Source organism: Pyrus communis, chromosome 17 (assembly GCF_041283825.1).
Source record: "Pyrus communis isolate YQ-2024b chromosome 17, ASM4128382v1, whole genome shotgun sequence".
NCBI classification, from domain to species: domain Eukaryota; kingdom Viridiplantae; phylum Streptophyta; class Magnoliopsida; order Rosales; family Rosaceae; genus Pyrus; species Pyrus communis.
In genome coordinates, this window is record NC_142581.1 from 9,394,796 (window position 1) to 9,415,835 (window position 21,040).

Below are 21,040 nucleotides of genomic sequence, written 5' to 3' on the forward strand. Positions count from 1 at the left end.
TCTCTCACATTCTATTCTTTTATCTTCTTCCCTTCCTCCTCTCATACTTACTATTTTGTCATTCTCTCTTTAAAAAATAAAAAATTAATATAAAATATTAATATAACTTAATAGTAATCATTCAAATAAAAAAAATAAAAAACAAAAGAACAATAAAAATATGAGAATCCTACTCCACTCAATTATATTCTTGGATTTGTAGGCCAAGGACGGTTTGTTTATTTAAGCGCGTTAGGCTAATTAATATGTTTCTTTGTTTAGCTTTTGCTTTGTCCTATATCCCAAATTTATGCAATTTCCTAATGATTACTTTCCCTGCAAATTACATTTGAGTCGTTTGAGACAAAATATTGAGAGCCCTAAGAGCAACTCCACCCCTATCCACTTTGCGCCAGCATCCAGCCCATTTATCCACTTAATTGAACAGTAATAGACCCAATGAACAGTAATAGGCCAAAGCATCTCCACCCCAAAAAAAATGTGTTGGCACCTAGTCTAAAAATGCGCTGGCACAAACGATCTCCACCCCTACAAAATGCGCTGGCACTCAGTCCATTTAGAATATTAAATAATTATTTTATAAAATAATTAAAAAAAATAGTTTTAATTTCGGATAGGATTTTTAACCAATCTCGTCACGCCACGTGTCATTATCCGAACGTACTATTTTTTTAATAGATTTCCGCTAAGATTTTCAACCAATCCCGACAACCCACGTGTCACTTCCTGTTTATAATAATTTAGGCAAGATTTCGATAAGATTTTTAACCAATCTCGTCACGTCACATGTCATTATCCGAACGTACTATTTTTTGAATAGATTTCCTCTAAGATTTTCAATCAATCACGTAGTGCCACGTGGCATTGTCCAGAACCTCATCTTCTTTTTTTTTGTCCATATAAACCCTACATCCCTACATTCATCCTCACACTAAACTCAATCCTTTTTTTTAGCTCAGAATTCTTCTTTATCGTTTTCAAATCTTGAGTTCTTACAATGTCTTCTTCAAGGAGAGCGTATAAACAGTTGCAAGAGCAGCAGAAAAGGTTGTTGGCACAACAGGAAGAATTGGTCAATCTTGACCAAGGTGGAGGTGGAGATGAGGCATTCGCAATGGAGGAGGATGAGGATGATCACCATAGAAGGCGGAGGGCCTCACATTCCCGCCGTATCATGGAAGCTATGGGTCAGATAGCCAAACCCGGACGTGCGGCAAACATCGATAGAAGAAGGGAAAGATGAGGTAAAGATCTCTTGGAAGATTATTTTATTCCCAACAGCGTTTTCCCTGATCATGTTTTTAGACGTCGTTTTAGAATGCAACGAAGTTTGTTCGCTAAAATCATGAGTGATGTTTGCAACCATGATCCATATTTTATGCAAAAAGAGGATGCTTTTCATGTTCTAGGTCTTCTTCCTGAGCAAAAAATTACGACTACCTTGCGAATGCTTGCATATGGAGCATCTGCAGATCAAGTGGATGAGATCGCAAGGATGGGAAAAATAACAGTTCTGGAGTCCCTGATGCGGTTTTGCTCTGCAATTGAAGCCCTATACACCAATGAGTACCTTCGGCAACCCACGACAAGGGACATGCGAAGGCTTCTGAGGAAGGGTGAGATGCGAGGCTTCCCTGGCATGATTGGAAACATCGACTGTATGCACTGGACATGGAAAAACTGTCTAAGTGCATGGCAAGGAGCTTATGGCGACAGAAAAGGAGCCAAAAGCATCATTCTGGAAGCGGTGGCTTCTTTTGATACATGGATTTGGCATGCTTTTTTTGGTGTTCCAGGAGCTCAGAATGACCTAAATGTCCTTGCCCAATCTCCAGTGTTTGACGAACTGCTACAAGGGCGTGGGCCGAGATGCACATATTGGGTTAATGGTAATAAATACGAGGGACCATACTACCTTGCAGATGATATTTACCCAAGGTGGTCAACATTTGTCAAAACAGTGCCACACCCGCAGAGTGAAAAAGAGAAACACTTCGCAAAGTGTCAAGAAGGGTGTAGGAAGGATATCGAGCGTTGTTTTGGTATCTTGCAAGCTCGTTGGGCCATTGTCAGGGCTGCAGCTAGAATGTTTGATGTCGAGGCTCTTCGATCCATCATGATGACGTGTATTATTCTCCACAACATGATTGTTGAAGACGAGTATGATTATGATGCCGTCGATGAATACGAGCCGGATCTGATGAACAACTCAAGAACACAAATCTATTATGCTCATGACCGGACTGAAGATCCCGTGCAACACGAGCCGTTGGAACGGGATGGACGTTACAATGAATTGATCGTTCAACGATACACTTCATTGCAAGAGCCATACTGGCACATAGCCTGCCAGAATGACTTGATTGACCATCAGTGGAGATTGCACGAAGGCGAAGATAATTAAAATAAGGCTTGTGGTTGAAGAATAAAGTGTATTGTTTTTTAAGTAATCTTATTTAGTGTGTTTGCTTTTTTTTTTTAGTTTAAATGGTGAGGTTATGTAATTTTAAGTTTAAATGGTGTTTTATGTAATTTTATTTGGTGTTTTAAGTTTACATAAGAAATTAAATAAAGTTCTAAAAATAAATAAGAAATTACATAAGAACTTAAATAAAGTTTTAAAAGTAAATAAGAAATTACATAAGAAATTAAATAAAGTTCTAAAAGTAAATAAGAAATTACATAAGAAATTAAATAAAGTTCTAAAAGTAAATAAGAAATTACATAAGAAATTAAATAAAGTTCTAAAAATAAATAAGAAATTACATAAGAAATTAAATAAAGTCTGTGGAGTTAGGATATGTGGTGCTAGGATCTTGGTTGCTAGGATTTCTGTAGCTGGAACCCCCTTGACTTGTTTCGGCATCTCTTGCACGCCTCCTTCGCACGACATCTCTTTTTTCTGAAGTCCAAAAATATTTTGAATTCGGAGACAGTCCTACTAGAGACTTGTTCATAGTGTCACGATCTGTTTGAGCCATCCTTTCTTCTCTAAGCATCTCATTCTCTCGATGAAGTGCTTCTCTAATCGTCTCGTTCTCTCGATTAACTATTTCTCTTTGTCTCTCAGCCGCCGCATCACGAGCCTCAGTAGCTGCAATAATTGCTGCCATAGCAGCAGCTTTTTCCTCATCTCTAGCCTTTTCCCATGCCATGTTCAGTTCACCTTGACGAGTAAGTTCCTCCATATATTTAGTGTAGTCATTTTTGGAAGAACTACCTTTTTTCTTTGATTCCTTTTTACCTTGAGGCCTGAGGGACTGACGAGTCGGTTGGGTCTCTGACACTTGTTCAGGCGTCCCTTCCGTGTCTTCAAATGTGTTGGCTTCTTGTTCGGCTGTGTCTGCTTCTGGCGAACTGTGTAGACCCATACCGTGCATGACAACTTCTGGACCGGTTGCCACAATTTTGTATCTAGGGCAATCTTTGACAATTTGCCAACATTCCCATTTGTTGAATGATTTGTTATGGTTATTTGCATTGTAGAATGCTTGTGCTTGTAGTGTCTATAAAAATGTGGGATAAGATAGTATTAAAAAATACGAGTGTAACACAAATAAATAAATTAAAATATTGATGGACGTGGAATGCATATAAATTACATAAGAAATTACATAGAAATTACATAAAATATTGATGGGCATGGAATGCATATTACATAAAAATTACATAAGAAATTAAATAAATTAAAATATTGATGTGGGTGGAATGCATATAAATAAATAAAAATATTGTTACCTCATCCGCTAAACTTGTCCCACTACGCAGATTACCAGAAGCATGAGAGAGGGCGTTTTTCCAACAAGTAAAGGATGCGTTGAGTTTTTTCCAATGACCTTGAAGACCTTGACTAGATCTGGCATCTTTTCCATGTACATCGCAAAACGATTTCGTAATTTTACTCCACATTTCTCGCTTATCCATCTCATTACCCGTAATCGGGTCATGAGTAGTGCGAACCCAACATTCACACAACGTAACATCTTCACTGAGCTTCCACGAAGTCATTTTTTTCTCTCAAAGTGTACAAAATATTCAAATGTAGAAAGTGTAGAAAGTGTAGAAAATATTGAAATGTGGTGTAAGGTGGAAGATGAGGGTTAGGTATTTATAGAAAAAAAAATTAATTTTTTAAAATTTTTCTGTATTTTTTAAAAAAATTTTGACATTTTTTAATTAATTTTTAATAAATTTTAATGTTGTAATTAATCTGGACCGTTGGATTTGAAAAATAATCAAATCCAACAGCCAACACGCTGCCACATGGCCAACGGTCAAATTTCTGACCGTTGGGCCTTTTTTTTTTTTTTTTAAATTTTTGGTGAAAAACACGTGGACCGTTGATCTGTGATCGGACGGTCCAATTTAAAAGTGAAATTTAAATTTTTTTTACCATTGGAAATCCAACGGCCTACAAAAACTAGCCGTTGGAAATCCAACAGCTCTGAAGAGGGCCACGTAGCCCTTTGACAGACTGAGTCCACTTGCCCTGCACGCGGGCCCCACTGCCTGTAGACGCTGTCGGCTACTCGCGAGGCGGAGCGCGTGTTGTGCACGCGCCAAGAAACGGACCGGCCTCTGGGTCTGTCCATTTTGGGATGGGCTCTTGACTGGCACGGGCTGGGTGCCAGTCACTTTTGCGGGCTGGAGCTCATTCACTGCGTGCCGGGCCATTTTCTTCACTTGGTGCCAGTCACTTGGTGCGGGGCTGGACTTGCTCTTAGATTACGATGCCAGTCTTCTTATTTTATCAGGATTTATTAAGCAAAATCTTAACATTATGTTTGGATGAAAAAATTTTAAATTATTAAGAAATTTTAAAATGATAAAAATTGAAATGACGGAATTTTATTTTTTAGCATTTATGAATTTTTTTGTTTGATCAACCTAAAAGAACAATGAAATGGAATACAGAATTATGTTATAAACTTCCTAATTTAAGTGTGATTGTGTAAAAGTTTAGATTTGATTTGATTCTAATTATTCTTTCATATATGAACTTGTATTCCTTGGGGATGAAGGATTTCTTCTCCCTCTTATTACTATAAATAAAGACACTAAGTAAGGGAAAAACACATACATTCCTGCACACAATTCTACAAACACATATTTTTCTTTGTTGCCAGTCCCTTTCCCTTTGTCAAATAAAATAGGCCATAACACGTTCAGCACGCTCCTACCACTACACTTAGGAATCTAACATGGAAGATTTTTCTGCATCAAACCAGTTCATCCATATCATCACGCAATCAGGTTATTCCAAAACAACGGTTTTTATCTTGATATTTTTGCAGCCCTGATAGCCTGAACATTCACCATAATGCATGACCCAACTTTACATTTTTCGAATTTTAGATTCTACATAAATTGTGTATGTATTATATCCATAATTGTTGAATTATGTGAATTTGATATAGCTATGAATTGCATCAAATATATGTCCATGCATTAATTTATTTATTTCAATATGCATTGAATTGAGTTGAAAATAAAAGAAAAAAGAAAAAAAAATATAAATCGGAAAACGCTAAGGTTCTCTGAACCCATGACCTTGAGCTGCTCGCCCAGGCTTGCAACCTGTGTGGCTAAGGCGTGACGAGCCGCAATACCCCAAGCTGGAGCCGAGGGCTCCAGGTTTGAAAACCCAAAAACCTCAATGCCTTCCATGGCATCTCCACCATTGCAGATTGGCATGCAACCAATCCTCGCCCACGAGTTAACGTTTTTTACGACCTGGAGTTCGTCCTCGACAATGATTGACAGAGATTCCCTCGAACCTCATCGAAATTTTTAAAATTCTATTCAAATTTTTTTCTAGGGTTTGGTTGTTAGAATGTTAAGATTTCTCTATCTCCGTTCATATTCGTGGTCCCCATTGACCCACAAACTCACCTCGAGCATTGTTGTCCCAAAACACAGCCGCTTGAAGCGGCGGTGCCGGTTTTCTTCCCTGACGAGTGCACCCAACTACAGCTAAGGTGTCTTTGGTCTCAACCCCAATTAGGCTTTGTTTCCTCGGCCTATTTCTTTTTCTTCTTTTGGCTCACTTGCAGCAGCCCAAACTATTAGTCTGACCCGAATGATGAAAAAAAAAGGATTTTCTTAATTGTGCTCGCCTGAAGTGGCCCAGTCCAAAATATGAAACCAGCCCAGGTTTTATGGTGTCCCCGATGCACCAGATATATGCCCTTTCATGGGCTCTCCCTTGGATCAGACCTGTTTTTTTTATTCTCCCTCGCCTTGGGCCTATAGCCCACCCAAGACAATTCCAACCCAATCTGGCCCTGGACCTCACGGCTGAGATTTGCTCAGCCCACTCGAGGGCTTTGAGCCATGCTTTTGGGCCTCGAGCTCAAATTGTTTATTTTTTTTAGACAATTTGGGTTTTATATTTTTTCACCCACACTTTAAATTTGCCCCGAAGTCCAAATAATTAATTCAATTATAATTATAAACCTGAAATTCTATTTGCATGTTTTCTTGTTGCATATTTATGTATTTATATTTGCATTTGTCTGCAGGAACTTATGAACTTGAGTTCATAATTATTTCGAAACCTGAAGTTTCTAGAAACATGCCATGTTTGAAAACCTGAAATTTTCCTTAAAAACGTCACCCATGAAAACCCGAAGCTTTTTCATGCAAATTTTAACCAATACATGTCTATTAGAAAACTGAATGTTCTACTCCTATGTGAATGGATTGATTTTTTCTCTATTACATTAATCACATCTTGTCCTATATTTTGTGATAAGAACATGTCGAATTTGAACAAACTCGACTACACTGGTTTGGAGGTCTTTGGAAGGAACTACCTCAAGTGGGTCCAAGATGTGAAACTTCACCTTACTGCAAAGAACTTGCGTTTCGCCATTTAAGATGAGACGGACAATCCAGTTGGCGAAGCTGAGAAAGTCACTGCTATGATCTTCATCCAAAGACATATTCATGAAGCGCTGCAAACCAAGTACCTTGCCAATGAGGATCCACGAGCACTATAGGTCGCTTTGGCTAATCATTTTGATCACCAAAAGGACATCTTATTGCCTAAAGCAAGACATGACTAGCAACATTTGTGCTTCCAAGACTTTAAGTCTATGAATGAATATAATTTTGAAGTTTGTCGAATTCGATCAATTCTCAAGTTTTGTAACGAAAGTTTGACCAAAGAGGATCTTTTGGAGAAGACCTATTCGACATTCTCTGCTACTAATATTGTCCTGCATGAACAATATGAAGCTCAGAAGTTCACTAAGTTCTCGGATTTGATCTCTATTCTACTTCTCGCTGAAAAACAGAATCACCTGTTAATGAAGAATCATCAAACTCGACCTACTAGGGTGATTGATGTGCCTGAAGCACACTATAGCACGAACGAACGCCCAAAACGCCAAAAGAGGCGTGGTAGGGGCGGCCAAAAGCCACCCCATCAAGGTCAACAGAGCCAGGTCCTTCTAAAGGAGGAAACAAAGCCCCAAAACGCCCTAACCCCGCTCCCAAGGCCCCAAACTTCAAGAATAAAGGCAAAGCACTTGAAATCATGGATGCGGATATGTGTTATCGCTGTGGTTCAAATGACCATTGGTTTCGTGTTTGCCAAGCTCCTCAGAAGGTTGTAGCTGAATATCATTCTCGTCGTAAGAAGTTTGAATCAAACTTTGTGCAAGTGAACGAATCGAAGAGTATCAAGATAGAGGTTTCTGACTTTCAAGAGGATACCACACCTATGGAAGATTAGAATTTTAGACATAAACTATTCTTCTTGTTGAAATTTAGACATTGGGGCCGAATTCCACAGTAGTGGCCGAATCCTCCTTGTTTTTTGGTTAATTTTGAACAGTTTTCTTTTATGTTTAGATTATCTGTTGGTGATTTGTTTTTTGGATATTAAGTTTAAATAATTTCCATCCTTGAATACTTAAAATTATTTTGAATGGATATTTGTTTTAAGAACTTTTATGCAAGTGACCAATTCAAACTAATTTTTATTCAAGGCATGACTAGTGAGAAAGTTAGTTGTCTGGCAGATAGTGCAACCATGCACACCATTTTTCGTGAACGCATCTCTTTCACTAACTTCATACCTAAGAATGCACATCTGACAACTCTCTCAGGCCCATCCAACCTAATCGAAGGATACAGTAAGGTACGTATAATGTTGTCCAATGGTACAATTTTGACCATTGATAAGACACTTTATTCTCCGCGTTCCGGAAGAACGTTGTTGAGTTATAAGGACATTAGAGATAATAATTACTACACTGAAACCTATGTAGAAAACAGAGTTAAATTTCTGTGCATAACTTCCTACGAATATGGCCGGAAGCGTATTTTAAAGAAGATGAAGCGTATCCCGAGTGGTCTATATACTACGTCCATACGCCCCATAGAGAGTCACTATGTCGTCGACCCTACCTCTGGGACTGCCCACGAAATTACACTTTGGCATGATCGTTTAGGACACCTTGGACGAATAGCGATGCGCCGTATCCTAGTTTAAGTGTGATTGTGTAAATCCTAGATTAGATTTTATTCTAGTTATTCTTCCTATATGAACTTGTATTCCTTGGGGATGAAAGATTTCTTCTCCCTCTTATTACTATAAATAAAGGCACTACATAGGGAGAAAACACACACATTCCTCTACACATTTCTACAAACACATCTTTCTCTTCTCTCTTTGCTGTCGGCCCCCTTCCCTTTGTCAGATAGAATAAGCCATAACAAATTGCTATTTTTAAACTCTCCATCTTAGAAATTGGGAAATGCATGACATTTATTTACATAAAATTTAAACTTGGGAATTAGAGGTCCCAAATTCCAAGTTCTTTTCCCACGCTAAAATTCTAAATTTCTATGTTTATGAATCTAAACAAGAAAATCTGTGCATGTTATTTTATAAATTCTGACTTTTATCTAAATTTCAATTTTATTTCCTTCGTCCAAATAGGGTAAACTCTGTACCTGGATCCCGTTCCCAAATCCCAGAAATATAAACCAACTTGTCTCCCTTCTCGGTCTCCACCGAAGACAAACTTTTATTACAAGTTGCGAGAAAATTTCCTCTCTCTAAACATGTTTTCTTCTTCATCCAAAAATTTGGGAATCAATGCAAAAAGCAGCCAACCGCGAGCGGTGAACTCAACTTTATGGAGCTTTTAACATATTCTACGGTACCTATCTTCTGAGTAGCTTACATAGCATGCATGTATTTTTTGTTGTGACACAAAACCTGAAAGAAATTTACGATCATCCTTGCTTCCGCGAATCATGGAACATCAAAGCATATGCCAAGTATGAGTTTAAGGTGTTGCTTGCGATAACAGGAACAAAAACTTTAGCTGATATAAAGCTTGCTTGTGCTGCATTTGCTTGCTTATCATTTAAAAGAAGCGTTTAGTGAGTGTATAATGGACTGATCAGGTTGGTAAACTTGCAACTGTAGCTTTTGATAATTCAGCAAAAACTTCATCTCGTCGGATTCAAATTTATGCTGGTTTACCTTAATTAAATAAATAAATTAAATAGGCCTAAATATTTTTGTGGTCTCTGTGGTGACACGCCACTTTCAATGTGACTCTTGCGATGAAAAAATTGTTAATTAAACCCTCGTGGTGAGCCTTGTTAGCAATTGAATTCCAAATCCAAACTTCCATTAGTCTTTCGTTAAATAAACTCATACGACTATCACATGGATCGGTCAAATACGTCATTTCAATCCAAATTACATCCTATTCCATAAACATCTTGTATGACTTAGGTATACACTTGTTCTTTCTGGGTGGGTTATGATATACACTTGTTTTTTTTATTGAGTTAAAAAGTTGGCATCTGATTCTAGTGCACAAAACAAATTGAAACAAGTGAAAAGGAGGGATAATTTACAAGAATAACTTAAAGAATTAAAGACAACGGGGGAAAAGCATTAAAGTATTTATGCATTTAGACAGGTGATGTGCATTGCGTAATTAAAGAATTAAAGACAATGGGTGAAAGGTATTGCAGAAAATTCAATTTTCACGTCTGCCCTCCGCATATGAATTTCAAGAGTGTAAGAAACTTAAATAACTAAAATTCAAGGAAGATCAAGAAAAAAAATTGAAAGGTTGTGTATTGGCTGACTACGGCGTGCATCAAACCACACTACCAATTAAAGACAAAATTGAAAGGCATATATGCATTTGGACTGGTACAAATTGATACAAGAATGAAAATTTAAGACAGACTAAGACTCTAACTCATGATAAAAGACGCGTTGTCATTGAAAAAAACAATATTTTATTAGAAGTATTATGATTTCCAAACGAAATTAAATCATACCTGAGAAATTAGGCACGACTTCACTTTCACCTCTTCTCCTAGCCATTGATGTGGTTTTACAGGTTTTGTTTCACTCTTTGCATTCAAGCTTATTTTATGTGAAATCTTATTTCCCTTAAACACTAACTCATACTAGATGTCCATGGAATAAGATGTAATTTGAATTAAAATGATGAATTTGACCCTCCACGTGATAGTCACGTGAGTTTATTTAACGGAAGACTAATGGAAGTTTGGATTTGGACCTCAATTGCTAACAAGGCTCACCACGAGAGTTTAATTATAAGTTTTTTCACCACAAAGGTCACTTTAAAAATGCCGTATCACCACAGGAACCACAAAAAAATTTGGCCAATTAAATAAATACTTAGTGGTCCTTGGGAATCAAAGAAGGAACTGTGAAGCTTTTCCAAATGTGAATATATATAGCAGTATAGTTTGAAGAAATCTCCATAAAATTGGACGGTGGAGATTCTAATTTATGAAGGGTGAGCCCTTTTGCTCAGGCATTTCTATATCTGCAATTACTGGGACAATTTTGTCAAATTTCAATTATGGGTGGAAAAGATAAGTGGTTAGGATTTAGGAATGTTCAAAGCTCTAGACTTTCAAAATTTAATTCACTCACACTTGAATTTGAAGAATTCTAGATCGAGAGAATGGACTTTGACATTCATTGGCAACCCCATAAATCTTCAAGGAAAAAGAGTGGCTGGAAAGTGAAATGCAGCATTCATGGACATGTATGGCAAAAACTACTAGAAGTATGTTGAAAGACAAGAACTTAATTCCCAATGGATTTTCAGGTAAAATTGAGTTTTGGGAACCCTAAAAAAATTCATGAAGACGGAGAAGCCCAACTCGTATGCATGTGTACTTACAAAAACACAAAAATGTACACTCTTCTTTTTATTTTTACCTAAAGGAAACAAAACAAAAAAATCTATTGCAAAAACAAAAATCGTGATAAGTTTTAAGGTTAGCTCAATTGGCGAGGAAGAGGAGTTGATGAGTTAAGTATTATGATAAAGTTACGATCATTTTTCTCTACTGCACTTCATACACCTAATCATAAATCATAAATCATGACTTTGATAATAAGTTATTGTTCGCCCATTGTGTAACTCAATCCGACTCCCACCCTTAATATTCATTGTCCAACTATATTATTATACTAAATCCATCAACATGCATCAAATAATAGAAGGATACCAGAAACACAAGCCACATGATGTACTGTCGCACATTTTTAAAGTATTATTTATTAATGAGCAATGCGAGAGAACCACATATTATACCATCTTATGTGGTAAGAGAAATGTTAAGGAAACTCCATCAAAAGAGGTACTCCTCATAGACTCTCTTAACACCTCATGTTTTTAACACGATATTTATAATGTTGGCACGAGAATTAACGTTAAACTGTAAGGTGACATGGAGCTCGTTGACAATTCAAAGGATGTACAAAATAAACATTCAAAAAGAAAAAATCATGTCGCTCAGTACTACGGTCTGGTGGTATTTCTCGTCACTTGAAAGTAAGAGGTCTTAGGTTCGAATTTCCTGAATGGCGAATTCAATACCAAATTAAGCTGCTCATTGTGTGGCTTTGCCAAACTCCTCTCCCCTTAGTGTAAAAATATTGATGTACTCAAAATAAGAAAAAGTCATTAATTAACATGACATGGACATATCATATCCATATATGTAGTAAATTCAATTTTTTTTTAACAATATTTTCTATACACTAAGGGGGCAGGGACTAAACCTCATAATGGACTTAATAATGTGGTTCAAATTCAACTTTGGCAGGAATCGAACCTAAGACCTATCACTTCTTTTTTTTGATAGAAGTGATAAAGTTTCACTGCCACAAACAACCAATTACAAGGGTGCCAAATGGGTATAAATGCTCTAGTGATCAATTTCTTGATCTGGAGGTAATTAGCACAAAACACAAATAATTTAAAACTCCTATACAGTCACCCCATAAACCATACCAATAGAACGAGAAGTCACAAGGTAGATATGTCACATAGACGAGACGTGACATACCAAACACCTAAACCCTCACAAAAGCCATTGCAATTAGCAAGGCTACAAAAATATCGTAGCGGCACAATCATCTTGACAAAGCAAAACAGACAAAAAACAAAAGGACCTAGAGTAAAAAACAAGATAATTGACATGTCCACAGTGGAGAAACAAGTGTAGAATTAGCAAGAGGCATGGCTTGCAGAGGCACGTGCAGAGTTGGCAGGAGCTGCAGGACGCCAGCTGTAGCTGAGACGACACCCATAAGGTTGGAGTCAAAACCGTCATCATTGTTGAAACGCCACCACAACCCATAAACCTGCATAAGACATGTTAACACCAAAACCCACCAGAATTTCCACCGACCAGTGTGGGTCGCAATGGTAGTAAGATTAGTGATAAACAACATGGATGGCAGAGGGGTTGCTAGGCCAAAACCACTGACAATGCTGCACCGCCAAATCCCACCACCATGACGAACCCAAATAGGGCTGAAACGACAGTTCCAAGGGCAAAGCCCTCGGATAGCCCAAATCATCGAGAAAAATTCCAACAATAGATATGCACGCCAAATGTGGGCACCCAGGAAGTCGTTGCCAAGAACACCCAACATCTAACTCCACCCAGGAGACAGAAACATCACAAATCTGAAAAAACGAAAAAACCTTCGAAGGGCATGACACCATTGCATAAACCCCTCGCCATCAGCAACTTAATCGTAGGGAGATGCCACCACAACACAGACGAAGAGAGCCACAAAATTGAAAGAGTGCACCATAGAGGGAGGGTCTAACCCACCAATCAACCAAACAAACACCAACCCAAGTTCGTAGATCTATCCCCAGACACGAGAGGAATCCTTGTACGACAATAAATCTCGAGAATCGGTCGGAGGACTTCAACAATGTCGGAAAAATTTGGTTGCCCACAGAAGATTAGGGGAAGAAGGTGATGGGTAGCACCAAATACCAGAGAGAAAGTGATAAGGGGGGAGGGGTTGCAGAAGAATAGTGAGGCAAAATGAAGGTTGCGAAATGAGTGGACGGGAGAAGGGTTAAAGGGTTAAGGAGCGAGGAGAGGCTAAGAGGAGGGAGCGTTAGAGGGAGATGTGAAGAGAAAAATCATGAGAGTTTTAACAAAAAGCCCGCGGTACTATTCACTTTAACGAAAAGTCACATTTTTACACTAAAAAGTCAATCTTGGTACTATTCACTTTACCCTTTATTTTATCCTTATCGTTAAAACTCAAATGACGCGTTTACGTAACGGTAATGAAAATATGAGGAATTGAATTGAGGAGGAGTTGGAATAAGAAGAAGTCAGAATAGGATTCCTGTTGAAGCTGTTTACTTAAATGTTCTGGAATCGGAATAGAATTACATAAAGTTGTTTGCTAATTCACCAGAATTGGAATATAAACTAGTATGATTACTAAAATGCCCTTATTCCAAATCAAATATTTTATATACTTTAATGGCTTTATAAAGGATGGTCTTGGAAATAAAAAAAAGTAAGTGAGGGCACAAAAGGCACAAAAGTGTCATTTCGATTGCCCAAACAATCCGGAATTGGATTACCACCCATATCTAAGGAATCCAATTCCACCAATACAAGGAATTGAATTCCAAAATTTGTGTGGGCCCCACTGCTTTTTTGATTCCTCTATATTTAGTAAACATTAGAGTACTCCATAATCAGAATTCAATTCTACATTCTCATTCTGATTATGGATACGTAAACATGCTCAAAATTTTTAAGTCATTTTCATTAGTATTAGAATGTAGTTACATAACAATGGAAAAATTACTTTAAATCAACAAAATGAAATAAATTTGTGATAAATAGTCAAAGAACGTGGAAGAAAATAGAGAAAGAGAGAGCAAGACAGCTGAGAGAGCAGCTGACGAGTGACTTTGTCGGGCGGGCAGCCACGCGTGATACGCGCACACTCAGCTCATAACGTATGCGTAAAAGCGGGACCCACATCCGGAGATCAGCTCGGTCGGTAGTCGCACAATGACATCAACAGCACGAGGGGCCGGCACGCGCGACACGTGTGGCTACGACGGTCCGGGACATAAATAAAAGGCGGAAGAGAGGCAGCGAGTGGGACGAAGTGAGAGTCAGATTGAACTGGGGTCGATTTTGAAACCCTAAAACAGAGACAAATTGGGGCCAAAATTAAAGGAGCTTCGTAATTGGCCACTCGCTCCTCCCCCTCGCGTGTGCGATCATCTTCCTTCGCAGTTGCAGATCGAAGCGTCCTCCTCCTGCTTCCTCCATATGTAATACGGGAAGAGGTTTTGTAATCTCTCTCTCTCTCTCTCCCCCCCCTCTCTCTTTCTCTTTCTCTACAATCTACATCCATCTCTCTTCTTGTTACTGAATCAATTCAATGTTCTAAATTCTTCTTTTGAGTTTGTTTTCTGTTGGATTTGTTGGTGTGCAATTTGGGATTTGAATTTGGGATTTTTCTTGCATTTGACATTAAATTAATGAAATGGGATTGAAAGCTGAGGAGTTGGTATCAAGTAGTTAATTTTTAGTACAAAATTGTATGCAAAAGTTGGCTCATTTCTCTGAGTAATTTTCCAGCGTGTTGAATTCAGCTAAAAAAAATTGTACGTTTGAGTAGTTGGGAATTCTTTATTTGATGAAGAGGCTTGGTTTAGTTTGGTTGCAATCCTAAGTGGACGTGCACTGTTGCGCATTTTGGAGCTTGAGTAGTATTATTAGCATGTAAAGTATGATTTCCCAATTCCGAGTTATTTCGGTTTTAAAGCTCATGACTTGATGGTCTATACTTTTGGGAGTTTAATTGCAAGTTTAGAAATTGTACGATGAACCGGGATGTGGAACGGGCATGTGAGTTTGATCGGGTTTCGTTTGGATTGTGTGTGTATCTTGCACTTCAAAATATAGAAAAGCCTCTCTTATCTGCTGCCAAGTGTAGCTGAAACTCTTTTATTTGTGTCAACACACTATCACATATGTGGTAGAAATGAACACTGTATTGCTCTTATTTAGACCATTGTAGAATGTTTCTTGACGTTTAGATGGTGAATTTTTTGTTTTCGTGAAGTTGATATACATGTTTGCCAGTTTTTTATGTTGATATACATGTTTGTGGTCCTAGATGAATTTTTTACGTGATAGATAAATGATAGCCCCATTTCTTCTCATTTTCAAGTTTTGTTTTGTGGCATTCTGACGAGTTCAGAACAACACCTTATGCCTCAAGAAGGTGCCTTACCACACTGTTCTGGTATGTTAGGTTAAATACTTCACCTTGGCGGTCTTGAATACCTCTGTGAATAGGATATGGTATCAATAAGGATATGGCAGCTGGATTCTCAAAATACGTAAATACCTGTGTTGAACAGAAAATTCTCACACCTGTAACTGACTACGTGAATCATACACAATTCTTAATATTATTTGTTGGAACTAATAGTTAAAAACATTTTCCCAGGCACAATTGCTATCTTTGATAATCACCTAAAACTTTTGAAGCATCATGATTTTAACGTGTGGTAGTGGTTCAATTGGCTCTTTCTTTGAAATTTCCAATCATGTATGATTAATGCGTGTTAGTTTTTTCTTTTTCTTGTTTTTTTTTTTTCTTTTTTCCAGCCAAAGCTTTATAACAGCATATAAGATATCATGGGAGGTGATACTGCTCCCTTATGTTGGAAGAGGAGGATGTCGTCGTAGTATTCACATTGACAAGGCAATACAATCTAGTTGGAGCTGTTTGTTAATAACTTAATAGTGCTTTGAACTTCCAAAATGGTTTGTAACTCTTTTCTTACTTTAATTAGGAAAGTGAATTTTTGTTCGTTATTATTCTTCAGAGTTTGTAAGTTTAATCATTATTTGATTTACTGCCAACTGTTGTCTTTTCTTTGTTTCAGATGTTTTCCGATAGCAACCAGTTAAAATTAAATAACCTCACCATGGACATTGATCTACGGCTACCTTCTGGTGAGCATGACAAAGAAGATGAAGAGCCTCATGAAATTGATAACATGTTGGAACATGAAGAAAAAGTGCACAACGGACATATAGAGAGTGGAAACATTGAGGATGTTGGAGATGAAGTACTTGCTGAAGATGGCGGGGATTTGAATTCTCCTACACCAGATATTGTAGTGTTTAAAGAGGATACAAATCTTGAGCCGCTTTTTGGTATGGAGTTTGAATCACATGGGGAAGCATACTCTTTTTATCAGGAGTATGCTCGGTCTATGGGGTTCAACACCGCAATCCAAAACAGCCGCCGTTCAAAGACATCGAGAGAATTTATTGATGCAAAATTTGCTTGTTCTAGATATGGGACCAAGCGCGAGTATGACAAATCGTATAATAGACCACGTGCCAGACAGAACAAGCAAGACCCAGAAAATCCGACTGGTCGGCGTTCATGTTCAAAGACAGACTGCAAAGCTTCGATGCATGTGAAGAGACGACCAGATGGTAAATGGGTTATACATAATTTTGTGAAGGAGCATAACCACGAGCTTTTACCAGCCCAAGCAGTCAGTGAACAGACAAGAAAAATGTACGCTGCAATGGCTAGACAGTTTGCTGAATACAAAAATGTGGTTGGTCTAAAAAGTGATTCCAAAAATCCTTTTGATAAAGGTAGGAATTTGGCATTAGAGGCAGGAGATTTGAAGATTTTGCTCGAGTTTTTCACGCAGATGCAGAATATGAATTCCAACTTCTTCTATTCTATAGATCTGGGAGAAGACCAACGGCTGAAGAGTTTGTTTTGGGTTGATGCCAAAAGTAGGCATGACTACATCAATTTCAGTGATATAGTATCTTTTGATACTACCTACGTTAGGAACAAATATAAAATGCCTCTTGCTTTATTTGTTGGAGTGAATCAACACTATCAGTTCGTGCTGCTAGGATGTGCTTTGGTATCAGATGAAAGTACAGCAACTTTTTCTTGGCTAATGCAGACGTGGTTGAAAGCTATGGGTGGACAAGCTCCAAAAGTAATAATCACTGACCATGACAAGTCGATAAAACCAGTAATCGCAGAGGTCTTTCCAAGTGCTTATCATTGTTTTTGTTTGTGGCATATTTTGGGGAAGGTTTCTGAAAATCTTGGCCATGTGATTAAACAGCATGAAAATTTTATGGCAAAATTTGAAAAGTGCATCCACAGGTCGTCTACAAATGAAGAGTTTGAAAAAAGATGGTGGAAAATTCTTGGGAAATTTGAACTGAAAGAGGATGAATGGATTCAGTTGTTGTATGAAGATCGAAAACAGTGGGTACCAACGTACATGAGGGATCTTTGTTTGGCTGGGATGTCTGCAGTTCAGCGATCTGAGAGTGTGAACTCCTTTTTTGACAAGTATGTGCATAAGAAGACCACTGTTCAAGAATTCCTGAAACAGTACGAAGCAATTCTACAAGATAGGTATGATGAGGAAGCCAAAGCAGATTATGATACATGGAACAAACCTCCAACATTGAGATCTCCTTCACCTTTGGAGAAGAGCGTCTCAGGGCTGTACACACATGCAGTATTCAAGAAAATTCAAGGTGAGGTTTTAGGTGCAGTTGCTTGTCACCCTAAACGGGAAAGACAAGATGAGACGAGCACTATTTTCAACGTGGTAGATTTTGAAAAGAATCAAGATTTCATCGTAACATGGAATGAAATGAAGACGGAGGTTTCTTGTGTATGCTGCTTATTTGAATATAAAGGTTATCTTTGTAGGCATGCATTGATTGTTCTCCAAATATGTGGCCTATCTGCAATCCCATCACAATATGTATTAAAACGTTGGACAAAAGATGCAAAGAGCCAGCATTTTGTGGGAGAAGAATCCGACATTGTACTATCCAGGGTGCAAAAGTTTAATGATTTATGTCAACGGGCAATGAAAGTGATTGAGGAAGGAACTCTATCTCAGGAGAGTTACAGTGTTGCATGCCGTGCACTAGAAGAAGCTTTTGGAAATTGTGTGAGTGTAAATAATTCTAGTAAGAGTCTGTTAGAAGCTGGCACATCAGTCACTCATGGCCTGCTTTGCATTGAAGATGATAACCAAAATAGAAGTATGAGCAGCAAGACAAACAAGAAAAAGAATCCGACGAAGAAAAGAAAGGTATGTTCTTGATAGTGACTAAATTGTAATGCTCATTATAGTTTTGTAACTTTTATTTAAGGGTAACATTCTAATCAAATAGCAGGTGAACTCTGAGCCGGAGGTTATGGCTGTTGGTGCACAAGACAGCTTGCAACAAATGGTTTGTCTTCTTCTATTATTATTTTTAGCTTTTTTGAAAAATAAATATTTGTTTTATATCACTTGCATCAATTGGTATCCTAATCTGGGATACGCATATTCATTTTGAAACAATATTATGAATCTGGTCACGCAAGATTGGTGTGCCCAGGTAAATCTGGCATCGCATGTGGGAAAATTGTGTAGTAAATTAGTGAACCTCAAGTAAAATTTTCTTACACTTATTTGACCATGGCAATATTTTGTAATTAGAATCTTATTTTGTAGGAGAAATTGACCTCAAGAACAGTAACCCTTGATGGCTATTATGGTGCCCAACCGAATGTGCAAGGAATGGTATGAGACCATATCTTGTACTAATAACAAATTGTCTATGATTCTTTTTATTTATTTTATTGTTTTTCGTATTTTCATCCTTTGCCTCCTTTTTGTCAGGTACAATTGAATCTAATGGCGCCTACACGGGATAACTACTATGGGAATCAACAGACCATTCAGGGGCTTGTAAGTCATAACTATTAAAATGAGTAGAAAAACACTAGCAATATCGCAAACTACATGAATATAACTTGGACCTGGTTTTAATACTTGCAGGGACAACTGAACTCTATAGCCCCAAGTCATGACGGTTATTACAGTGCTCAGCAAAGCATGCACGGGCTGGTACAGTACCCTATCATGATAACGAAAATATCCAGCCTAGGACCATGTTCAAATGGTTGCATTTTATAATTTGCGGCGTTGTGCTTGCAGGGACAGATGGATTTTTTCAGAACTCCAGCTGGTTTTGCTTATGGAATTCGGGTTAGTTTGCTAGACATGGTACTAATACTTTCCTAAATTATGCATTTTGCTTAGCTTAGCTTACATTTGTTTTCTCCTCGTGCCAGGATGACCCCAATGTAAGAACCACTCCATTGCAGGAGGATGCATCCAGACATGCTTAAGGAACACATTGCTCAGTGTTGGTATCTTGCATGTGAAAAGGTAATTTTCCTTGGATGTCAGCCAAAGTTTTACTTGAAAAAGTGGAACTGAATAAATAATTATTCCGTAGGTAAAGGAGATCCTTTGAAGATAATCTCTATGTAAAGAAAAGTGAAATGTATCATACCTTGCGGACAGAGGGATCACGATGGACAACTTCCTCATTTGTTACCTGTAAAATAGGACAAGAGAGAGTAGGGTGTTGTTAACTATTTCGTATGCGGTCTTTTCGGAAGCAGGATGGAAATTTGAGCAGGGTTCATATCCTCTGTAAAGGATGTTGTATTATTGTACCTCTGATTGCTTAGCCTCAACAGGGTCAGTTGAGATCAGAGCTAACTTATCTCTAGTCAAAATTCTATTGACTGATTGCTCTGCTTCTGCTGCGCACAAGCTAACATAGTGAGGATGCAAGCAAAATTGCCAAGTGAAATTTTCATATTTTCACTTTGTAATTTTTTGTTTTGGATGAATTGGGTGTGTTGGTGTCTTACTTTGAATCTTGCTTCTTTCCAAAAAAGCCTAAAGCAGATTCTCTTTCGGCTTGTGAGCCCGTTCCATAAGCATTTCTTTTTACTCCAAAAATCAAAGACAGTTGGGAAATGAGAGGTTTATTAGTATCGTTCATGAGATTTGGACTCAGACACTCACGAGTCCGTAAAACTTTATATCTTGGAGAAACAATTGGAAGGTCAATATTAAACCAAATAGGGGAGTAACACCATTTTGACTTGTTTAAGAGCTTTTGAACCACACTTTTTAGTTAATTTTTAGCTACAAAAGCCAGAAAGCTATTATAAAAGCTTCTTAAAAAAATTATATTGTTGCAACACAGATAATTAACAATATTCAATTATCAATGAGTAATTAAATACACATATAAAATGAAATGTATGAATGCAATGCAGAACAATTCTCCTACTCTTGTTAATCTGTATAATTAAATTAAAATCCATCATAACAGGTCATCCATCGTTCTCGAGGCTGTAGTGTCTTACAACACTTGTATTGGCATGCATTCTTCGGCGTTATTAGATCAAACAACGATGTCAAAGTTTTTGGTCTTCTTCTCATTCGATGACGTCGTCAATGGATGGCCACTCGAATGGAGGTACAAGATAAATAGTAATAAACATGAGCTAAGTTACTACTTAACTGATGGTATTTACCCTTGGTGGTCTATATTTTTGAAAAGTTATTCTCATCCAAATAGTGGAAAGAAGAAATTGGATTATCGGGATGAGAATAACTTTTCATAAATGTAGAAATTGGTTTATTGAGATGGGAATAACTTTTCATAAAGGTGCCCGACAATGATGTCAGCGTGAGCCCCACCCGTTGTTAGTGTTTCTGCATGTTGGGTGCGTCTGTCCTATGAGTTCTCCAATTTTCTAGGCGCATCCACGTGCGCTTCAACCTAGGCCGAA

The 21,040-nt window shown here is 37.8% G+C and overlaps 1 protein-coding gene and 1 pseudogene across 11 annotated transcripts; both read left to right on the top strand.

Moving 5' to 3' along the window:
• The first annotated feature begins 6,758 nt into the window (after positions 1–6,758).
• Positions 6,759–7,619, top strand: LOC148689412 (uncharacterized; annotated as a pseudogene).
• Positions 7,620–14,220: 6,601 nt separating this feature from the next.
• Positions 14,221–20,346, top strand: LOC137708008 (protein FAR-RED ELONGATED HYPOCOTYL 3). Of its 11 annotated transcripts, none has more exons than XM_068446969.2 (10): positions 14,221–14,654; positions 15,988–16,146; positions 16,269–18,485; positions 18,571–18,627; positions 18,894–18,962; positions 19,062–19,130; positions 19,221–19,289; positions 19,380–19,430; positions 19,517–19,613; positions 19,684–20,346. In XM_068446969.2, the coding sequence occupies exons 2-9, from the start codon at positions 16,144–16,146 to the stop codon at positions 19,571–19,573; spliced, it is 2,592 nt and encodes an 863-aa protein (XP_068303070.2). In that variant the 5' UTR covers positions 14,221–14,654; positions 15,988–16,143; the 3' UTR covers positions 19,574–19,613; positions 19,684–20,346. The 11 variants fall into 11 exon arrangements, with proteins under 11 accessions (XP_068303070.2, XP_088544869.1, XP_068303068.2 ...); XM_088688743.1 differs by having other exon boundaries at positions 14,221–14,639; XM_068446967.2 differs by having other exon boundaries at positions 18,568–18,627; positions 19,684–19,888.
• Positions 20,347–21,040: the final 694 nt, after the last annotated feature.

Bases quoted from the DNA above. Each gene is read 5' to 3' on its own strand.
- LOC137708008 (XM_068446967.2), top strand. The intron at 18,486-18,567 runs GTATGTTCTTGA...CTAATCAAATAG, and splicing joins ATCCGACGAAGAAAAGAAAG to CAGGTGAACTCTGAGCCGGA. The intron at 19,290-19,379 runs GTACAGTACCCT...TTGTGCTTGCAG, and splicing joins AGCAAAGCATGCACGGGCTG to GGACAGATGGATTTTTTCAG.